General features: G+C 37.4%; 1 protein-coding gene across 6 annotated transcripts in view; it reads left to right on the forward strand.

Moving 5' to 3' along the window:
• The window catches only part of PTPRM (protein tyrosine phosphatase receptor type M), a 351,616-nt gene that overhangs the window by 61,442 nt on the left and 266,511 nt on the right, over positions 1-23,663 (forward strand). For all 6 annotated transcript variants that reach the window (XM_029959314.1, XM_029959310.1, XM_029959312.1 and 3 more), the window contains exons 5-6: positions 3,149-3,323; positions 13,552-13,845. In XM_029959314.1, the coding sequence (XP_029815174.1) occupies positions 3,149-3,323; positions 13,552-13,845 (469 nt within the window). The remainder of the gene's footprint in view (positions 1-3,148; positions 3,324-13,551; positions 13,846-23,663) is intronic.

The following is a 23,663-nucleotide window of genomic DNA, read 5'->3' on the forward strand; positions in this document are numbered from 1 at the left end:
AATTGTATTTAAAACAAAGAAATAGACCCCACCCAGAAAACAAGATACTACAAATTTGCTCCAACAAGCTGTTCTAATGGGTCTTAATATGAGCACCATAGTGTTGCATTGTAATTCATGAATTTTATACTGTTTTCTGGAATTGGATTAATAAATTACAGACTTGACATTCTTTTGTTTAATTTTCAATAAAATACGATGTATTTGTGAAGACTCAGGCTTTCACATAAAAAGTGGGAGTTTGCAAGACCTACTGGTAAATTTCAGAATCTCTTAAGAAACCTGAGATTAAAGTTTTAATGACCATAATCAGTAAAACAGTATATCATAAGTGAACTCTTATTTATGAGATTTCAGATTGTTGCATTAATGAGTGCTAAAAACTTTTTTTTTGGATGCTACTAAAAATAATTCTTTGTTAAAAAAAATTGTAGCGGGATGTGCTAATATGTTTAATAAACAAATGTTCACTTGATATGTTATTTTTGGCCATTCTAAATGAAATAGCTGTTGACAATAAGCGCTGAGAGCTTGTAATTTATCATACAATGAGCTTAAATGGACCTGTTAAATACTGGAAAAGAAAATATTATTGCATTCTCATCCAAATTTCAGATAGTTAACTAACCCATAAAAGTAACCACTGATATACCTGAGTAGCTTACTGAAGTCACTGCAGTGTCGGAGAGAACAAAACGTGAATCACAAATAAGAGCAGCAAAGCTTGACATGTGGCTGTAGTTACAACAGAAACAATTCTGTATTCATGTTATCAAATTATAAATAACTTTTTTCAGACGAGAAATAGTCTTTTGCCATTCCATTGCTGAAATAAGAGTTTGGGAGAGGTTGTAGCTGTGGGATTTATTTTTTTTTTTCTGTGCAGCCTTTTTAACTCCCTCCTTCCATGCTTATGGATTGAACTTTTCTTATACTTGAATTCATTACCTTCCTTACTGTTCCTTTATGCTTAGGCTTAAATCAATTAGGCAGCTCTCCTACTCATTTGCTGTTGTCCCAAAAGAAAGGGAAGACTTGTTCTCTTGGGCTGTATTTTTTCTGGTGGAAAAAGCAATGATGTTTCTTAGTCTTTGTCTGTTCCAGACACTATGTTTTCCTTGAAAATATTTTTCCCAAAGAGACTAAAGAAAAAAATTGGGGCTTTTTCTTCATTGAGTTCTAGTAGAAAATGTCATGCTGGTGATTTCTGTGGGACTGTTTGAGTTCTAAGATATAATTAGCCACTCTATACTTTGCTTCTGTGAGTTTGTAAGGTTCAAGAAAAGTCAGTCAAGATAATCTTTATTCATAATAATCTCATATATATTTTACAGGTGTGTTATAGTAATAATAATAAAGGCTTTTTATTCCAGAGCTTGGTCATGAATTTTGAAGCCATCATTAGTAATCTTTTCTCATCTGGATTTTGGTAGAGGATAAAAATGCTCAAATCCTCTGTAGAGCCAAGCTGAGTTACATTTAAGGCTCATGTACCTTCTTCATTTGAGCAAATTGTGTGCCTCTGAAATGTGCTTTGGCTTCTCTTTTTTTCAGCTAAAATTGTTGATATGTGAATGGATAGCATGTGTCACAAAGCCAATTATTTGATCAAACTGAGACTTCCTGTTATAGAACAGCAGTTAAAATATTTGAAATCAGGCGATCAGTGTGTTCGAGAATCAGCAGGTGAAAAAGGTTATGGGACCCAAGTGAGACAGTAATTTATTGTAAATACTGCAATGCATTGATTAGCTACAATTTTCATTCTACAAAGGCACGAAGAAGGTGGGAAATAATTCCCTATGGGGCTGGCTGTTGAGTGGTTCCCTTTCAGCATTGCTGGTGCTTTATATGAAGACCAAGACTGTGTAGTTTAAGATTTCTACCAGCTGCTGGGAGGTCTGAGGGGCATGGTGTGGTAGTAGAAATTGTTGTTAAAGTATTTACATGGTTCTTCAATTTGTTGTAATTCATGAGAGTCCTGGTAAATTCTGGATGCAGGTGCCCTGTGTGGAAGGGTGGATGTGCTGTGCAGGCTGGAGCGCAGAGGAGTTTGTTCACACTCTAAATGAGCTGAGCTAGTTTAGGTACTAGAATTAATCAGTATGTGGCAGTATGTTATTCCCTAGAGAATAACTTAGCCTATTTCTTGGCAGGATGAAATAGCCTGTGTAAAGCTTCCTGATGTTGTGACTAGAAAAAAGGAAAAACTAGTGTGGTTGGATGTAATGTGAGCACATGACTTGAGTAAATGTTATTAGATTTTGGTGGTGGTTGTTTGTTTTTTTTTTTCCATCCAGCTCTCATAATTTGATGATTACACATTTTCTAAGGGTTTTTGAGTGTTCATAGTGTACATATCCTATTTCATGGCCAGGCGGAGCATGAGTTCTGATGAGGATCTGAGAGCCAAGTCTCTTTGCCCTCAAAGAACATGGCAAATTGTCATCTCTTCTGTCTTCTGTCCTCTCTTTTTCACTCTTTGTTCTCCTCGGCTGTTACATGGCTCATTTTCTTGTGCCATAAGTGTAGTATGTTGAATAGAGAGCAAGACACTGCACTGGAGTAGAAACTGCCTGGTTCCCAGTACCATGCTGAGAAAGTGAGAGGTAGAGACAGCTTCAACCTTGCTGGTTATTTACCTGGAAAATCTGTACCTCGTTTCTTCTACCTGAGTTGCTTCTTCTACCTCATGTGCGTGCTGCCATGAGAAACATCCACTGATGTATCTGTGCACTGCATATGTGCAAAATGCATATGCCGAGTAGCAGATGCAGGGAGGGAAGAGAAAGCAGAGACTGACTATGCAGAGCTTCTTATTTCTTTAAAAGAAATTAATTTAAATATTTGTGTAAGACAAGCTAAGCAAGTAAATATTATATTGCTCTTAAATCTTTCTATTAGTTAACCTATGAAGAGTTGAAAGCAGCTGTTCCAGATGAATAGTTGCCCACTCATGATGAATGGTTTAACTTATATGGGAAGGCAGTAAAGTCTCACACGGCATAAATATCTGTAAAAGTAACATACAGACTTGTGCTTTTACCTCGCCTCCCCTCTTGGGGAACTTGGGAGAAATAATACTGGTTGTCAGTACTTTTTTTTAAATATGACTAACAATATTCTTTATTTTTGTTTCATTGCCTAGGGAATTTATGTAAGGGATGCACCTTTGAAGGACATAAAAGTGTTCAATGCTCGACGATTTGTAGCTCTTTTTAGTGTGGTAAATGCCACGAAGAGGGACGCCGGCAACTATCGCTGCATGATTCGGACAGAAGGAGGAGTTGGTGTATCAAACTATGCAGAACTGATAGTGAAAGGTATTTCATGATACAAATCAGTATTTGCATGCTCAATGTGTGGAATAAGGATCTGCAATGGCTAATGCAGTAATAATGTCACCCATAGCCTGATAAACTCAATCAGAGGTTCAACAAATAGATTTTGTTTATGTAAAACTTAAGAGTCTAGCCAACTGTAACACGGGAACGACAGAAGCATCCCGGGCTAATTAACTAGTTACTTGTTGATTGTTGTTTTAAAGATTTCCCTCAAATGCACTGTTTAGAACTATACATCTTTCCAAGCTTTTATTTAAAAGTATGAATATAATAATGGCTCTTTGCCTCCTTTGTGGAGATTGTATTCTAAATATATACTTACTGCAAAATATGAAACATTCACATTAAAATGAACACATAAAAAACACACATTCTGGTATATGGAGGGGTGTTTTAGAAACTTTGGGAAACACTTAAATGTAAATAGAATACATAGAGAACTCCACATCCTTATTATGGAAAACTGCACTAAAGCAATTTTTTAACATTCATTATATTTAAATTGCATTTTGATTACTTCTTAGTTTTATATTAGTATTTTGGAGGAACAGGATTTTATTTTTGTTGTATCAGAGGCAGAACCAGATTCTTTAGCATCTAAGATGTGAAGCCATGTTGTTGTGTTACAGAATCATAGAATATGTTGAGTTGAAAGGGACCCATCAGGATCATTGTATCCAACTCCTGGTCCTGCAAAGGACACCCCAACGATCACACCATGTGCCTGAGAGTGTCGTCGAAATGCTTCTGGAACTCAGACAGGCTTGGTGCTGTGACCATTTCCCTGGGGAGCCCATTCCAGTGCTCAAGCACCTTCTGGGTGAAAAACCTTTTTCTGATATCCAGCCTCCCCTGACTCAGCTTCATGCCATTTGCTCAAGTCCTCTCACTGGTCACAAGAGGGAGGAGATCAGTGCCTGCCCTGCCACTTCCCCTCATGAGGAAGTTCAAGACTGCAATGATATCTCCCCTCAATCTCCTCTCCTCCAGGTTGTCTGCTCTTCTCCATGCTGAACAGACCAACTGACCTCAGCCAATCCTCATACAGCTTCCCCTCAAGGCCCTTCACTGTCTTTTTTACCCTCCTTTGAATGCTCTCCAGAAGCTTAATGTCTGTTCTTATATTGTGTTGCCCAAAACTGCACACACTTTGCTGAAGTCCAGAAGCATTCACCTGCTGGCTTTCCTAGATCAGCTAGGTGGGTTATCCTGTTGTAGATGGAAATCAGGTTTGACAAGCAGGACTTTAGCCTCATGAAGCCATGCTGGCTGTAAATGATGACTGTGTTGTCCTCCAGGAGTTTTTCAATACCTCCCAGAATAATCTTTTCCATGACTTTACCAGGCACTGAGGTGAAACTGAGGGGCCTGTAGTTGCTGAGGTCCTCCTTTTTGCCCTGCTTGAAAACCAGGACAACATTAGACAGCTTCCAATCAGCTGGAACCTCTCCAGTTAGACTGGGAAATAATCCATCACCAATAGAAGAAGATGCAAGAGAGCCATAATGAAGGATAGACCATTTTCGAAAACCAAGAATATGGTTTTAGTGAATGTGTTGTAGAGAAAATGAAGAGGAACAAGACAGGACAAGATAACCAGGGTATGAAGATAAAAGGACAAAACAAATTGTAGTATGAAAACTTAGATGAGCTATTTGAATGGACAGATGAAGAAAGAAACAAATAGAATGGGTGAGATGAGAATATAATTATAAGGCATGGTGGAAAAAATTAGGTCATTTGAGTCCAAGAATGAAAACGAAATAAAGGGGTAGGCCAAAAATAGGTATGTATGAAAGTCAGCAAAGAAAGGAAGCATGGACTATAACCCCAGTAGGAATGATGAAGCATCTTTCAGGCCTAACATGAGTGAAAACAAGGAAGAAAAGAGACTGCCTGAAGGAGGCAGATGGAGGAGTTACTGCCTCAGTGACAGGAGGTACAGGGAGCCGAAGGAATTAGCTTTTTTTCAGTTTCTTTGATTCAGGGTGTTTTATTTTATTAGTGCTCTTTTTGAGGTACGGTAGATGAAATTATGAAACGTATCATTAAAGCATTTGTGCTTACCCAGATTCTTTCAGAAAATTTGCACTGGGCACTGTGAGCAAATCAATAACCTTAGGGTGTAATCCCATTAACTACTTGTAAAGTGGCAAAGTAATTATGGTAATCCCTATTGGCTGTGTTGGAGCTTTTATGAGACCACCTGCAGGTCATTCCTTCTGACCTAAAAAGACCCATTTTGAACATTGTGCTCTAAAACCTTAGATGACTATGCTGAAATAACAGCATTAGGGGCTAATTAGTAAATATGCTTTCTTATTGATGGCATATAATTCAGAAATTGTATTTCCTAATTTTTAGCAGCTTTTTCAAAGATAGTGGATTGATTTCAGTGCAGCTATATATTTTTTAAATCCATTACTATCAATAAATCATGAAAAATGTACATATACCCACACTGCATGTAATGCTTAGTATACTTGGGAATTACTGATGGCTTAATAATAGTATGTGTAGAAACAGTGGTGTAATTACTCCCCACTCTTTGTTACAAACAATGAATTTAATTCTCTTCTCATTTTACGCTGGTGTAACTAAACTGACTTAAGAGGAATTTCTCTGTATTTACACTGCTAGGATGACAGGAGAGTCAAACTGAGCATTTGAAGTTAAAGAGAATCAGTTCTTCGCATTTATCATGCTCTGTTTCATTCTGGTTACTGAACTTCTAACTCAAGTTTCAAAAAGTAAGTCCCGCACTGCAGTAGAGCTTTTTTCAAAATATATTTGCTTTCGAGTAGAGACTTTGCACAGTAGAATGGGTTACAACTCCATACAACACTCATTCTACTTCATTGTAGAGATAGTTTCACTAAATAAGAACTTATTTTAAGTAGATTCCGATTATGTATGTAAACTTCTTTAAGGTTTGTAGTTCTGCTGTGGCATGATGTTATGTAGCACTGGGTACCAGGTACTAGAACCTTTGAAATGAGCTGAAGGTCTTCTAGTGTCAGGTGCTGCAAACCAAACCTGAAATCACAAAGGAATAGGAATGAAATCTTTCAAATGAAATATATGTCAGAAATTATCAGATGTGATTTTTTTCTTCTTTTTTTTTCTTCTTTTTTTTTTACCTGAGCAGGCACATTATAGCAAGCTTTCATCAGTATGGAGGGAGAAAAAAGCTCAATTAAAGAGCTGTCAGTTAATCCCATGTTCTCTTATTAAAGAATTGTAAACATGAATATTGTCTAGTTAATGAGAAAAGGGCTGTCAGTGAACAATTAGTCTGGCCTTAAACAAGGGAGAAAAGGGGATTTTTTTTTTAAAACTTTTTTGTGTTATATGCCTTTTAGAGGATGGTGAAATAAAGTATTGATTGCTCTATTTAAATAAATCCTTAAGGGAAGGTTTTCAATTTACCCAAGTGTTTGTTCTGATAGGAAAGGCTGAAAAGACAAGTGCCTTGTCATTGTGTGTGCTCAAACTGCACAGTATCCTCATCTAAGTTTGTCAGAGAATTGGATTGAAATGTCACTTTATCTAATGGGAGACATGAAATTGGCCTTGTCAGATCACCCACTTATTGTAAAAAATGGCAGTTCGTATCTAATAGATGACATAAAAGTAATCAAACATTGAGCAAAAGGAAAATAGTAGGGTGGAATTGATTAAATGTATTTGGTGAAGTAAATTAGAGTTCTACATAGGGTCCCTAGGTTGAATTTTTATAATAGTGGGCAGATCCAACACAGATTAGATTTAGGAGAACAGAATGAGCCTGTCTGAGCAGACATCAGATTATTACAGAGTTCAGACTGCTTATTGAGTTCAAACAAGGCAAACCTAGGTGTCAAATTGGTTAAAAGGAGTTTGGTTAGGTTTTTAAGCAAGGGCATAGAAAGGTAGCCATCTGTAATGCTGGCAGCTTAAATGTCTGCATTTTCCAAATGAAAAATTTAACACCGGGAACAGAACCAAACCCCTTCAGGACCTCTAGAGCAAAGAATTTATTCTGGAGGGCAAAGTCATTTTGATATCGAGACACAGTAGGAAAATATTAACAATTGCTTATCTGTGGTATCAGTTATTCTCATAAATTAAAAATACACAGATATTTGACATTTGTTTTTGCTCTCTGCCAACTAACCTTTCATGCTGGATCCGTCAGTCTGTACGGCTTTTTTACAAATGGTGCTGGTATTAGGACTTATTTTTATGGTTGCCTAACAATTCCTATCATGAAGTTCAGCTTTCAGATGCTCCTATTTTGGCAAATTGACTTGAGAGTTGTATTTTTCAGTGTAGATGTGTGCCTCAGCCTGAAGATTTTGAAAAACCTACAGCCAAAGCAGCTGATACAGTTCATCCATTTTAGCAAACTTGCCACAGGAAAGCTCTGAAGACTCTGAAGCAGTAACATTTTTTCAGAATAGTACTAGTTGTGTCAAGAATGCTGTTTTTCTGTTCTTGTGAAAGTCTGTTCTCAAGTATAGTCAGTTTACAAGCTACTAAATAAAACCCACCAAGACCCTGAGACTTCTTGGATTTAATCTCTCAGATTGCCCCCAAATTCTAGATACAATGAACAGAAGTTAAAGGCAAGCAGTGATCTGAGCTCTTCTGGAACAGGCTGGATCCAGGCACAGGAATCAAAACCTGTGAGCTTACCATTTCTGTGCTTTTAGTATGCAGTCCTCCATTTGAACTGTGAGGGTAAAATGGTGAGATGCATGATGTGGATAGCGCAGAGTGCAAGAGCAAGAAGCTGCATACCCAGATGAAATTATTAGTCTTGAGACTGAAAGGTATGGCGTACTAGGAGGTGTTTTGAAATAAAAGGGAAGGTAGGTGAAAATTGGGACTAAATAAACACTAAAAGCTGGGGAGAAAAACATGGGGGTGCTGGTCAACAGCCAGCTGAACATGAGCCAGCAGTGTGCCCAGGTGGCCAAGAAGGCCAATGGCATCCTGGCCTGTATCAGAAAATAGAGTGGCCACCAGGACCAGGGCAGTGATTCCTCCTCTGTACTCAGCACTGGTGAGGCTGCACCTCAAGTTGTGTCCAGTTCTGGGCTCCTCACTGCAAGGAAGACATTGAGGTGCTGAAGCATGTCCAGAGAAGGACAATAAAGCTGGTGAACGGTCTGGAGAGTAAGTCATATGAGGAGCAGCTGAGGGAGCTGGGGTTGTTTAGCGTGGAGAAAAGGAGGCTCAGGGGTGACATTACTGCTTTCGACAGCTACCTGAAAGGAGGTTGTATCAGCATGGGGGTCGGTCTCTTCTCCCAGGCAGCTAGCAACAGGACAAGAGGAAATGGCCTCAAGCTGTACCGTGGAGGTTCAGGTTGGACATCAGAAAAAATTTTTTCACGGAAAGAATGGTTAAGCATTGAAGCAAACTGCCCAGGGAGGTCGTGGAGTCACCATCCCTGATTCTATGATTCTGTGACAATGAGTGGAAGATAAACATATATACAAACATGCATATGCAAAAAATGGGGCCAGGAAAAAGGAACTATCTGGAAAGGATAACTTGCTATTGCAGGAGGGGAAAGGAAAAGCAGATGCTAGGAGAGGCATGGTTAGAACAGCAGCAGACTGGATGGCAAGGAGAGGAGCAGGCACAGAGCTTATTGATAAAGCCTGAGGTAAAAAATAACACAAACAAACCTGGAGTGGAAATTTAGTGGTATTTGTAATATGGAGGTGGTGACCATAGTGTGGGGAGAAAAAAACTGAGCAAAGCTGAGAAGAAGAAAGGTGGATGGGTTTAGACCACTGAAGTAAGGAGATGAGGATGGAGCGAGTACAGTGCAGGCTGAGACACCTCTGTCTTAAAAGGGAGGTAGCATGTCTGGAATACACAAGTCGGAGCAATTGAGTTTGGGAGGAATCCTGTTTGGGAAAGGAAACTGTGCTAAGTTAGGGATGAGTGGTAAAAGTACTACTACTGCTACAGAGCTTAGCAGGATATTTACTAATGTGTCCAGCTAATTAGATTGTACCTGCATAGGCTTATAAGTGTACAGTACAAGGACCCTTGGGATTTTTTTTAAATTTTAAAATATGTATAAAATAGAACAATGACATTTTCTTAAATGATGAATTTACAAGTAATTTTAGGAACATTAGGATACTGAGTCACATGAAGTTTTCATCCTGAGCAGTTTCAGTAAAGGAACAGTGTAAAGTTAGCTCACATATTATCCATGATACTGTTTAGAGATATTGTTTAATTAAATAATTAAATAGTTTGGCAGGAATTATTTCAAGACTTTTAAAAAAAAATTGCATGAAGAACTGTGGTGTTTCAAAATCATAGTCATGTCTTTTGTTATCAGTGAGGTTATTTGTTGCCCTTTATCCAAAGTTAAATGTTGCAAAAAGGCACTGTTCTCCATAGTTTTCAAAGGGATGGAAAAATTTGCATGCTCAAAAGAGGGGCACAATAATACATATGCATAAAAAAATAGAGAGAAAAATGGGAAAAAAATAGTCTTAATGCAGTTCAGTTGATTTCAACAGTATAAATTTGTAATTATTTGATTAGTTTTATAGTAATTAAGATATTATTAATGTGGACATAGCATCAGAGATGATTGATACCTCATTTTTTTCACTTCAGCTGCTCATGATGTGGTGAACAGTATCACGTGAGAATATCATGGTGTTGTCTTTCTAATAGTTACTATTTAGTAAGGTGAATCAGCTTGCAGGACAAATATTTCTTCCGTGTTCCTCCGCAAATGTAACATGGCTCCATCTCCCACTCTGTACAGACTCAAAAGAAAAGTCGAAAATGCTATTTTTACTATTGAAGTAGGGTTTTGTCATTTTTCAGGTTAGTGGTTCTGAGCCACAGAGAAGTAATATCTATTATTTTGGTCTTCTTTAACTCAAATCTTAGAGATTTACATTATCCACATTATATCCACTGGCATCTCTGTGTGATGCCTTTCCCCTCCCAATTAAAATTGTAAAAGAACTGCAAAGCATAAAGATGTTAAGATATTGTAGAAAATGTTTGGAAATTCTGTGTAATTTAAGTACAAAGCAATTTAAGTGAAGGAGTTGTAGTTTCAAGTATGTTTTCAATTAATATAGCAGTGCATAAGAATAAGTAGTTTGCATGCATGTATGGCTACATTTGTTTTTATCCTCCACGTAAGACAAGGGTTGCTCCTTATCATAAGGGCTGTCTTTTTCTCTTAATATAAAGTGTGTGGGGTGACAGAGTATCTGCCTGAAGCATCTGGCTTTGTAAGGCAGCCATTATTTTCTTTCCATAAAGGGTTGTGCCCATCATAATTTGTCATAGAATTCAGGAAGAGGTCGCATGTCTGTCCAAAATCTAAAAAGTGTAAAAGTTGCATATATGCGTAAGCTTACCTTGGTTTTTTTTAGTTAATATTCTATTTTAAAAACCATTTTTGGAGAGTTTTACAGTACTGAATAGCTTTGTTTACTTGCTTCAGGAGAGATCTGCAAGGAAGAACTCCTATTTAAGCTAGGTCATTGTACTAAATAGCCACTGCTACAAACTTATTTCTACTGTCAGTTCCAATTCCTTCCCTGACCAAACACAGCTGTAAGATCTCAGGTTTATTGTGCCATTTTATAAAGGTATTAATTTGCATGGTAGTTGATTGAGATTGCCCCACTGGCAACCATAAAACTGATTTTGGTGAAAGACAGTAGTGCTGCAGTGTGGTACTGACCTAAGTGATTCAAACTCCTCAGTATCCTGAAAAAATTAAATTATTCTGTCTAAAGAAAACATAAATGAAAAAGACAGTCATGAAATTGGCTCATCATATTTCGATATGTAGTGCTTGTATTAAAGAATCTGTTTACCTGAGTCTTATATTTTTAACAGTCTCTCAATATAGACATCATGTTTGTAATGAAAGGTTGATTTTATGTAGTCTTGATCTCTGGTAAGAAGACAACTTTTAGTATTAAACTATGCTAATGGTATTAAACTGCTATGGTATTAAACTATGCTAATGGTATTATTTCAGTGGGTTTTGCTGAAATAATGCAGCTTGCATTACCCTTTGGCATTGTGGCCATAGAGAAATGAATAATATGCCCTGAGGTATAAGAAGACAATAAAATACTGTCTATTCCAAGTACTTGTAATACTTGGAATGAATTGGTGTAACCACTAACCTTAGTGACCCAACTCCTGAGTTTGCATTTTGAATGGCACTTCAACAGCCTTTAGTAGCATTTGAAACTTGAAAGTAATTAACTGTTCTTTCAGCATGGCTAAGTAAATGCCTTAGGATGCTCTATAAAAGTTCCATTTCATGTCTTGGTTCACAAAACAGCCTAATGATCTAAATTGATTCTAAATCATTTTGAGTCAAGTCAGAACTATTTCCAGACATGCTATATCACTGTATGAAACCAGAGTTTATATACTTCAGGAAGAATAGTTTCAATATAACTGCAGTATGTTTCTAACCCAATGATAACATCAGTTTGTCATATAGTGCTAATGCAATGTTTTCCCTACTGATTTGAAAATGTAAACAATAGTCCTTATATGCTGGAATCTACCACATATTATAAGCTATTTTTATATCTGTTCCCATTAGTAAGTATTAGTAGACATCTTTGAACACATGCTGGTTTATTGCCCTTGTATCATGTTCTTCATTATAATAATCAATTAGTTTCTTAAGATGAGAATATATAGTGATGATGCCTATGTTTGCTGTTTTGTAATGTCATATTCAGCAATTGCTAATAGATTATACAGATCGAAGTTTGCATACAAGTGTATGGTGCTAATTAGAAACACCATCTATCTGAGGCATAGCCATCAATACACTTAGTGCTCTGAGTTACTCTTTCTGTAAATTAAAAAAAGCATACTGTAGGATAATTACATGTTCGTTAAAATAGCAAATCTCTTATTTCTCAGGAAATATTGAATTATTTCCAGAGTTCTTTTTTCCCTTTTGTTTCATTCTTTTATGTTTCTTGCTTTAACTGTGACTTTGAAGTCCTTGAGAAAATGATGAAATATATAAATTCAGCTTCTTGTCTGTTTGACTACCTATATCTCAACACATAGGGAAATGGTTAGCAGAAGAGGATAAATCTGAATCTAAAGCTTAGCAAAGGCATGTCCCTCGTTCATTACATATTCTGTGTATCCTTAAGAAGGTGGCAGTGTTTGCTGATAGATATGTTAAGAATATTGGATCAAACAGTGCATTATTACAGTGGCCTGGTTTCATTCTACTTGAATATATTTAACCAGTGGGAAGGTGAATTTTTTGCAGATGTGATGCACGGAACAGCAGAGTAATTTAACCAGTAGGGAAAACCCCAATTTGTTATTTACCTTTAAAAAGAGATTATATTTGTCAATTATTTTTGCAGTCTAATTTAAAATGAGATGCCCATCACATAATAAATAAAAGTGGTTTTAAAATTTTGCTCACTTTAAAATCTTTGGAGTCCAAACTATCAGGATATCACACGCATGCTTGCTCTGTGATAGAGTACTGCTTCCATGTGGTTGTTAGTGAAAATAAACCATGACATAAAGTAGAATCAGGCTTGTAGTAAAAACTTCAGAAAATCCCCCAGCTTTCCTCTAGAAACTCTTTCATTTTAACCAGAGTATAAAACTTGAAAAATGACTATACTTATTCTGCTTGCAGAGAAGTCTGTAAACGTGAAATCTGAGTAGTTAAGTACATGAAAAGTGATGAATAAAAAATTCATTTTGTTTTCATTAAGAAATTACTGTTCTGATTATGTCTAAGGATAGACTACAACATCAATTTTACCTTAAAAATGTTAGTTTTGAGTAGGAATACTATTAACATCCAGGAAGAACTGTATTTGAACAGGAAAAACCTGAGATAATCTTTCTTTTTAAATTGGAAGTTAAGTTGCCTTGTAATGTCTAATGAATAGAATTCCACTTGCACCTTGTTTGAAGTTATGTGGTATAAACCAAAACCTTCATGTTAAAATCTCCAAGTGCAAAAGCAGAAGAGCGTGCATATTGCAGTTTAATGAAAATAAGTCAATCTGTCGTGGTGATTCCTTTATATCCATATTTTTATGCAGTCTTCAGCTCTAATATGGTACAAAACACATCGCTTATTTGAATGTTTTTAGAAGCAGAAAACTTGCAAGTATAATCACTGCTTGTTTTTGTAACTGTCCTTCAGAGCCACCAGTCCCCATTGCTCCACCTCAGCTGTCCTCAGTCGGTGCAACTTACCTGTGGATACAGTTGAATGCCAATTCCATCAATGGGGATGGACCAATTATTCAAAGAGAAGTTGAGTATCGCACTTCAAGCGGGAGCTGGTATGACATACAACCCGTGGACTCCACAAGCTATAAGATTGGGCACCTGGATCCTGATACAGAATATGAAATCAGTGTATTACTTACAAGACCAGGTGAAGGAGGAACAGGATCTCCTGGCCCAGCTCTCAAAACAAGAACAAAATGTGCTGGTGAGTACTCACAAGTGATAGGAAAGTTGTAAGCATCCTTCTAGGGCTGAAAACATAAGTTATTTCGCTAGCAGTTTTTACTGTCTGTCTTAAAACCTGCAGGAATTAAGACTGAATGTTTTTAAGTATAAGCTATTAACATTTTCCAGCTGTCATGACCTTGAAACCAACCTTCAGTGCCACTGCAGTTTGTAGATGAAATCATGCTTTACTGTCTGGTATGCACTGAGCTCTTTCCATTTCATTACACCCATCTCTTGCCAGTGTGTGTTTGAGTTTCAGGTTAGTTCATTCTTTTTATTTTTTTTCCCTGGCTAGTTTCCCAAGCTTGATTAAAATTTTGTTTGTTTTGGCTAAAGTTACTTTTTCCCTTTTTTCAATGTCAGTTATATCAAACAATAAAAAGTGGAAGAAGATCCTTTGTAACAGCAAAAGCATTCACTGTTAAGTCTCAATTAGCAGATGAGGTTTAGCAAAGGACTGCTTTCTTGAGTGACTGACAGCATGTCTTTTTATTAAATGAGAAAGTGTAATTGCTGGTGCGTTGTAGCAATCTTGGCTTCTGTTTTGGATGCTATAATTAATAGACCTGACCTCTGATTGTAAAAACATACAAAGCAGAATAATTTTCAGTAAGAGTGGCAGTGATATTACTTTGGGATTCAGCTGCTTAAAAAATAATATTACTTGGAGATTCAGCTGCTCAAAAATAATAGAGGATACTGTGACCTGGATTTTTTTGGTCATTAGTATTTTCCCCCAATATTTTGAATCTTCTTTCTGCTGCTGTAAAATTAGTGGAAGACAGGCAGGAGTGTACCTAGAGGAAATGGGAGTAAGCAAGTAGTATTAGCTTATTGTTCTTAGTATTTTAAAGAATGGCTTGGTGTTATTTGTCCTTTGAACAGGAAAAATGACATACTTTAACAGAAATAATTGTGTATTTCCATTGCATATGAAAGTACAGTTACTTGTTGTGAAGTCACTTGGCCACCTGTCAGTAACTAAATGGCATTTCAGTTAAATTGAATTAGTGTGATGTCAAACACAAAATGAAATACAGCAGCTTTCAAAATCCAGTTTTGTGTTTCAGAGATGCAAGCTTATACAAGTACTCACTCGTTAATTTTTTTCTTTTTCTTCCTCTCGTTACTGAAAAGAAGTATTTAATGGAAAATACCAAAAGCACTACATCTAAGTTATAATAATGTTTAAGTATTTAGTATTTGTAGGGTTTTCTGCACTAGACTAAGGTAACTTCAAGTTAGTCAACAGTGAAACATAAAAATTATTTATAGCTCCCTTCAGGAGGATTTCAGGGTCACTATTCCCTTCGTAGTAACATAAAATATCTGTCTTGACAAGGTAAGTATGTGTTTAATACACAAGTACTTCAGTTATTTTAAAATTAAAACAGTTTTTCTTGTGGTTTGATCATCTGCTTATATGACCAGTTAATGGATGCTAAGTGAGCTTGTCTGTACTAAAGGGTTAGAAAGTGTGGTGAGGTGACACCAGCCAGCAGCCAAGTATGCACAGGGCTGCTTACTTGGTCACTTCTGCCATGGGACCGGGAGAAAATGAAAGGCAAAAAGACTCATGGATTGAGATGAAGACAGTGTAATAGGTGAAGGAAAAGCTGCACTTGTAAGGAAAACAAAATAGGGAACTTATTCACTATTTCTCATTGGCAGGCAGATGTTTAGCCACTTCCTGGGAAATAGTGCCTTGGCACACATACTGGTCACTTGACAAGTGCCATAACAGTTGACGTCCCCCCTTCCTCCTCCTTTCCTTGAGCTTTGATTTCTGACTGTGACATCATATGATATGGAGCATCCGTTTGGTCAGGTGATGTCAGCAGTTCCTGCTGTGTCCCTACCAGCTTCTTGTCCACCTCCAGTATATTTGCTGGGGGAGTGGAGTGGGAAAAAGAAAACCTTGAGACTGTGAAATCACATTTAAAACATGGTATGTTATCAAGCTTGTTTTTAGTCACAAATCCAAAACACAGCGCCATATAGGCTGTATAAAGGAAATTAACTCCATCTCAACCAGACCTAGTAGAGAGTGAAATCCAAAATTTTACTTATATTTAAGAACATCATATGCTTTCTTTGGTACATACTGTTGAGTAATAAAACATGCATTCAGTTTCATAAACCACTTTGTACTGGAAGTATTTTACTACCTGGTAACATCTTGTAATATATCAGAATTATTTGTGTTTTCATTAAGCTAAACAGTAACCTTCTTAAATTAAAAACAGAAAATGAAGTGACTGAAAAATATAAATTGAATGATAATATTAAATCTGTCTTTACAAACTGGCTTTTTTATAGAAGAATATCCTGCTTTGAAGGTGTAGTGGTTATTGGTTAACTGTTAGCAAGTGACATGCTAATAACCGGCCCAGGGGTTTGAAAAGAGATGCTGATAAACTAATGACGGTATAATTAAGCTGGGTAGGAGTAAAATAAAGCCAGTCTCCAAAGCATACCATAGAATTAATAAAACAGGAGTCTTTAAGAGAAGAATCATTGCACCTTTTTAATTACTGTGATAATTGTATGCTGCTTGCCTGTTCCCTAGGGGAAGATAGTGAACCACTTGGAGACTTGAAGCAGTATGCTAGGCATTCAATAATCTTAATAGTTCTCCAAAGCATTTGAAATATGTTTTCATTTTAGCAAAATGAGATTTCAGAGGCTTGTAATAGACAAGTCTTATCTGTAACTTTACTAAATAAAAGCATCTATAATTAGAATGCAAAGAAAAAAATATCTCTGCAAACTTGGTTGCATCACGCTCAGTGGAGCAGTTACTACTTTTGGAAGTGCTTTGCTTCCTTTTGGTGAAATATAATGTAAATGTCAGTGTTATTTCAGTGTAATGTTCAGGAAGGCTCAGGAATTACATTCAGGTCTGGATTAGATTTAACCAAGAATGTGGAGTTCAGGTTTGAAAAAGAGGAGTTTAATGGATTTTGACCATTGTGAACCACATTTGAGTCAGACTTAGAAAAAAGGGGTTTTCTCATTTCAGGGTATGAAATGGAGGCCTCCCCGGGTTGTCTGGAATTTGAGTCACCAGTTACTGTGCTCAGAGCTCCCTCTTCCCACAGGCATCTCATATGGTTGAACCTAGGAGACTGCTGCCATTTAAAATAAAAGGGGGGGTGGGGGCAGATGGGAAGAAAATTCATTAGGAGATAGGTACATGGCAGGACATTTCCATTATACAGTATATCTCAAATTACTTGGAAATACATTTTTAGGCTGGTATAAACTATTCTAGAATAGTCACCCACAATTAGAGCTATTTAGGGGTAGGTTATCAGAATGCTTCACACTTCAGGCACCATTATCTGAGGAACAAGACTCTTAGCCAGGTGTGAGGCTCGTAATGTCAATCACTGCTGTAGAGAGCTTGAGTGAGCTGTTGCTACCAGAGAAATAGCTGCACAAGTATTTGAACCAAAGAAATCACTTTGTATGCAGGCATATAACAGTACTTAGAGCAACTCTGCCATACGGGATATAAGAAGTTTGAAGATCTGAAAATCAGTACTTATTAAAAAAATCACCCTGTTATCTCTCACTGAAATAGATTGGGAATCCTCTGGTGCTTGAAAAAGTCCAGAATCAAATCTTCTCTAAATCACAGAATCATGGAATGCTTTGGATTGGAAGGGACCTTAAAATTTGTTTAGTTCCACCCACCCTGCCATGGGCAGAGACACCTTCCACTAGACCAGGTTGCTCAAAGCCCCATCCAGCTTGGCCCTGAACAGTGCCTTCTCTGCCACAGCTTCTCTGGGCAGCCTGTTCCAGTGCCTCACCCCCCTCACAGTAACGAATTTCTTCCTAACATCTAATATAAACCTACTTTCTTTCAGTTCAAAGCCATTCCCTTTTGTCCTGTCACTACAGCTGTTGATGAGACCCAGTCTGACCCATAACCACTAGAACTGTGCATAGTAAAACTTAAGTGGGTATGTTGAAGGATTAACATTAGACTATTCTGTAATTTCTTCTTACCTGTATCAATATTTTTGTGGGTAGAAAATTATTTATTTCAGTTTTGTCTTTGACATGCATTGCAGGATACAAATCTTGATCTAGTATGTGTCCCTCCACTCTGATGGTGAGACAGTACCCCAGTTAAAACACTCCTGAAAAATCCAGCCAAATGAGCTCCTGCAAAATTTTTTTTTTTTTGCTATGGTTTCTCTAGTAGTAGACTATTTTTAAGCAATGTTGTTCCTTGAATCTGCTGGTGAACAGATACATCTTAAAGACAGCTACCTTAGGAAGAAAAGGTAAAAAAAATCCTCTCTCCTGCTAAGGGAGGGAATTTTTAAGGCCCCCTAGGGAAAATCATTGCTTTTTTTCTCATAATTTTTCTTTTTTCACTGTGACATTTTGAATAATTCCTGAAAATTAGCATATTTTTATTTGCTGAACCAGAAAATCTATTGGAAATTAAGAAAATAAAAAATATAAGACTGCAATGTAAGTAACTTCTGATGAATTATCCCCAAACTGTGGGGTTTTTTTAACAGTCAGAACTCTACTTCTCTGTGCCGAGAAACAATTATTGCCATGGAGTATTTGCAAAAACAGTCACTGTCAATTTAACCAACAGTTTTCATACAATGAAGTAACAGGAATGTTTTAATTAACATAGTTGAATTTGTTGTCTCTTCTACTCCGTCTCCTGATCTTGTCAGGAGGAAAGCTGTTACTCCCAGTACAACTGAGGTCTTGAAACACTGCTGCAGGTTTGTTGTAAAGTGCCTGGTACTCCTAGAAGGCTTGTTACAACCCATAAGAGCAGAGCAGAGGAACTCTTTAAATCCCCACTCTTGAAAAAGAATAGTCTTTATTTTACTCATTTTGCTTACTGCCCTGGCTTCATCTGGATAACCTTCCGAAGGTGTACAAATCACTTCGCCAGTTCTGTGCTGTGGACTGGCATCCACTGGCACTGTGAAAAAAAAATCTACATGTGCCAGAATACACTGATGGAATGAGTATCCTCTTCCCTCTTATCACTTAAGACCTGCATCAGGTTGCCACAGATAGAAGTATCTTTAGGCAAGTGGTACAGACCAGCAACTGTGTTGAAGCCTGCATGTAAATTCAGTGTGCTCAGGTATGCTAGACAGCACTCCATGGCACCACTTTCCTCCTGCCCTATGACATGTAGCACTTGCTAGGTCCTACAAGAAAGACTGTCTGCAGCCCCTAGTGTACAACATTCTGAATACAAAGTGACTTTTGCAGTTGGTCTTCCCTGGTTTTTACCCTCTCATCTTCTTTTGTTATTAATTCTGTAGTTAGTCTCCTCCTTTGTCAGTGTCCATGCCCTAGCCTCTCTTGGATCTCAGTGGTACTTACTGCTTATTTCCATGCCCTTCCCCATTCTATATCACTATTAGGAAAGATGAGTTCCTTCCTAAGAACTTCTCTAGGTTGAAATGGCAGCTGCCTTTCTTTGTCCTTGAAGGCTTCTTTGGATCTTTTAACTTTTTTGTCTCAAGAAAAGAGGAAGGATCTTATTGTTACTGGGAATTAAGTTATTCCAACTCATTGCTTTACCTTGGAGGACTGCCTGTGAAGAGTTTCAAGTTTTTTTTCAGGCAGATAACAAAGTCTTAACATGGCTTCGTTTTGTGATCATAAGAAAATGTCAACTTCAAGCTGTACTGCAGGTTCTTTTCCACAGCTCTTTCTCAGAACTTAGCAGTTTTCTCAGAAGTTTAAACCAAGGTTTTATAGCTGTGTTGTATTAGAGCTAGACCTCAGGTCACAGGCACCTGAATCCTGAGGAGGAGGGTTGCAGATATTGCACCATTTTATTTTCCATGGAAAAGTTCCATGATATTTCTAAAGTCCCCATTACTAACCTGAAACTGTAATAAACTTTAGTGGGAAGTTACATTGATTTATCAGTGCTAGAAGTCCACAGTGAACTTACATTCATTTATGGTTTTATTGTGAAGGTAATTGCCTACTGTATTGTCCCTTCTCCTAATGCCTTTCTGATACACAAACCATTCTCGTATAAGGTCTATTTTCTCATAAGAGTAAAAGCTAGTATTGAATTTTCTGCACTGTAGCAGGTGAGTTTCAGCTTTTGGATGTGCAGAAGGTAAACTGATGGACTTTAATAGAATTCCAAGAAAATATTACAAAGTGCATGTCCATGTCTCTGTGTCACTTGTCACTTACTTCTGATGAAGAAACAAAAAATTGCATCTTCTTGTAAAGGGCCCTACAGAAAACACAAACGATGTTCAACTGTGACTAGTATATTAAAGTTCTTCTTTGGCAACCACTTGTCTGGAAACAAGTCCCCATGCTTTTCCTTACTAAGATGATTTCTCTGATGATATCTTACAAAACAGCCTTCCCTTGTGTTACTGGAAATCTCGGGTCAAGAAAAGCCCAAATAATCCAAATTCCTCCCATAAAAGATCTCTTTAAATTCAGTTCTCCTCTTCTTTGTCTCACAGTCTAAAATTCCCGTGTGGGAGTCCTTTAAGTCTCTAAAAGGATAAAAAAAATAAATGCAGTAAGTGACAGTGACTGCAACTGCAACAAATGCCACTCCTGTCCTCAAGAAGGGCAAAAGGGAAGAGCTGGGGAACTACAGGCTGAACAGCCTCACCATAATCCCTGGGCAGGTGATAGAACAACAAGTCTTGGAAACCATTTCCAGGCGCATAAAGGACAAAAATGTAATCAGAAGAAGTCAGCATGGATTCACAGAAGGGAAGTCATGCTTGATGAATGTGATAGCCTTATGTGATAAAATGGTTTGGTGGGTGAGGAGAGAGAAGAGATACTCAAAAGGTATCTGGACAACATACCAGATGCTCTAGTTGAGCAAGGCTGGTGGAGAGGGCAGTTGGACCAGATGAACCAGACCCTTCCTGTCTCAGCCTTTCTGTGGTTCTGAGTTTCTGTCAAATTCTAGGAAGAGGAGCTGTGACCATGGTGTCTGTTAAATTCTCCTAGACTCTGCTTTCACAAGCAGGGATGTATCACGATCACTGTATTCCTGTCATTCCCTGAAGCTGTGTAAACAGCGAGGTACAGTGGGATGAGAAGACTTTATTACAGACAAAAGTTTTGAGTTCCACCACATTATTCTGGATGCTTCTTCAGATTTGTGGTTGCCAGTGAGAGGGAAAAATAAACATTTTCTCTTAGAAAGTAGAACATTATCAGGGTATTTGCCCTTTCATTCCAATTGTGTCTTTCTTTTGCAGGGGAAATCACATAAAAATACTTTCCTAATTTCAGCAACCAAGCGAGCTGGTGCTATGTAGAAATTACTAATACCTATACTTTTGTGTCTCCATCAGTCCCTAAATACATATTTTTGGGTTAGTTACAGCATCCAGAGATCTCACTTGAGAAACAGAATACTTTCCCTTCCCACCAGCTGACAAGGAGGGCAAAAAGAGGACAGGAAAACTGCAAATACCTAGGTCTGTTGGCCCGCTCTCTGACATGTGTGCTGAAGTATGTAGGAATAGATACACATTCTAGTGATGGTAAAGACACAGATTATGGAACCTGACTGTAAGATTAGTTTGTTTTGAGGAGCAAGCACCACATGAAAATAAGGAGAAGTATTTGGGATTCTTTCCTGACAGCTACATCTGTGTTAATACAGGAGTGGAAACTGAGTGTGTGCAAAAAGAACTGCCAGAAGGACTGTCTTTGGTCATGTGAAAAGCAATCATGTAAATGGAGACTTAGTTCTTCACTTCATTAGATTCCCATTTCAAAACATTTGCAGAGGAGGAAATTAACCTGCTCTTTGAGACAAATGAACCTTCACCAACTTACAGCAAACCTGAGGGGCAAAATTATTAATTTCGCATCTGCCAGGTAGAGGGAATGTGAAGAAAACATAATGACCCTTGAGAAAAAGTAGATAATATGATTTCTGCTACGACATATCTCAATCTCCAGAATTGTTGCAGTTTTTTATTAATTATAAAGATAAGCTCCAAAAAACACACACTCAAAACAATTATTTTACCCAACTTAAATTCAGGAAGAATTTCTCATTATGAAGTGAGAAAAACCCAGCAAGTTGGGAGTGTACTTGTTATAAACAAAAGACTGGTATGCAGGCACCTTTAATAGAAATGATAAATTAGATACACTTGTGAAAAGTACTGATAGGGCATTCCTTAGTATTACTGTGTTGAGAACAAATTGAATATGAACTGTTTCACAGTTGCTTTGGATCTCTCTTTTCAAAAGTGTTATTACTGCAGATTTAAATAAATGTATTGGTACTCTATTATTAAAAGCAATTAGAAATAATGGGAAAGGGCATGCTTTGGGTATAGGTGCTTTCCCTGTGAAGTTCCGTGAGTGCCTTGAATTTTTTTGTAACAACTTTCTGCTGAGCACTTTCTCCCCTCTCCTGAGGCCAATTTTTACATCAGCTATTCCAGTTTCCACATACAGTTATGCCCTACTGCCTTTCAGTTATAGGCAAACTTCACTATTAATAAATGCTGATCCTTTGGCAAAAACATTAGGAAATAAGACAGGAAAGTATGGCTTTTCCTCTGACTTCGTCAATGGAGAAGGTCTTATCCAAAACCAAAGCAAAATCTTTTATACATTTGAAGTTTCCGAAGTATATTTACTTAAATTCATGTCTAAAAGAATAACTAATTGTGTGTGCCCAACTGTGTATGTGTATATACAGACACTTGCACACACATACGTATCTCCATCTCTTTTCCTTCATATATATGTATGAGTGTATCACCTCTATGATTTAGAGGGGATTTAGGCTCTAAAGGATAGGTTTTCTAATTAAAAAAAAAAAAAAAGGTTGCATGAACTTCTGAGCCTTCTGTTTGAGGAGTCAGGAAAATAAGATGTCCCATAGACAACAGAAGCCTAATTTCTGAAAGATTTGTCTACTAAATATCACCACATTATGAGGGTAATCCCATTTTCCCTTACAACAGACCTGCAAGGCAAGAAGCAGCACCCAACTAACCACAAATCTGGTATTGAATGGAGTATTTGACTTGCATTTGCCTGCTCTGAACCTCCTGAATGAGGGCCCTACTTTGACTCTCTCTCATCTTGTGGAATTAAATTCTGGCACCACCGTGTCAAATAAGTTTAAATTTTAAACAAGTTATTTGGATGAAGTTTGCCAACGGTTTTAATAGGTGTTGAAAGATGGAAATGGATGAACAGGCAGGCATGCTCCTTGGTTTTGATATTTTAAGGCTTGCTCTTTTGTTTGAGACTGTTAGACCATGCGCTGTCTTGCCCAGCAGCTTTGGCCAGCTGTAAAAACACATAACTATATTCTGTTGAAGTATCTGTGAAGCGTGAAACATACAGGAACTATATGGAAACACAGAGATACTTCAGTTTTTTAAACCTTTTAGTAGTTTGAGGTTTTTTAAATTGCTTAAAAAAAAGTAATATCAAAGGTTTGTAGAATGAATGGTATATTAATTTTACCTCACTTCAAAGGAAAATGAACAATGACACCACAGGTTTTTTCAGTGTCTGGGAGGCATATTGGCTTTGCAGACCTATTTGTTTTACAAATGTAGAGCTGTACACAGAATTCAGTCCAGCTTCCTGAAGATTTCGAGGAAGAAGAGCTGGTGGTGTGATTTCTGACTTTTCTGGTACTACTTTTTGCTATAAAGTGCAATTGCAACTTTATAACCTAGACTGCAGACTATGTGCCTAGTTTGAGACCTGAAATCAGGGCAGATCCGGAAAAAGTATCCTGACTTGGGAGAAACA

This window comes from Manacus vitellinus, unplaced genomic scaffold, assembly GCF_001715985.3.
Source record: "Manacus vitellinus isolate BGI_N305 unplaced genomic scaffold, ASM171598v3 scaffold_1_pilon, whole genome shotgun sequence".
In the NCBI taxonomy this organism is placed as follows: Eukaryota; Metazoa; Chordata; class Aves; order Passeriformes; family Pipridae; genus Manacus; species Manacus vitellinus.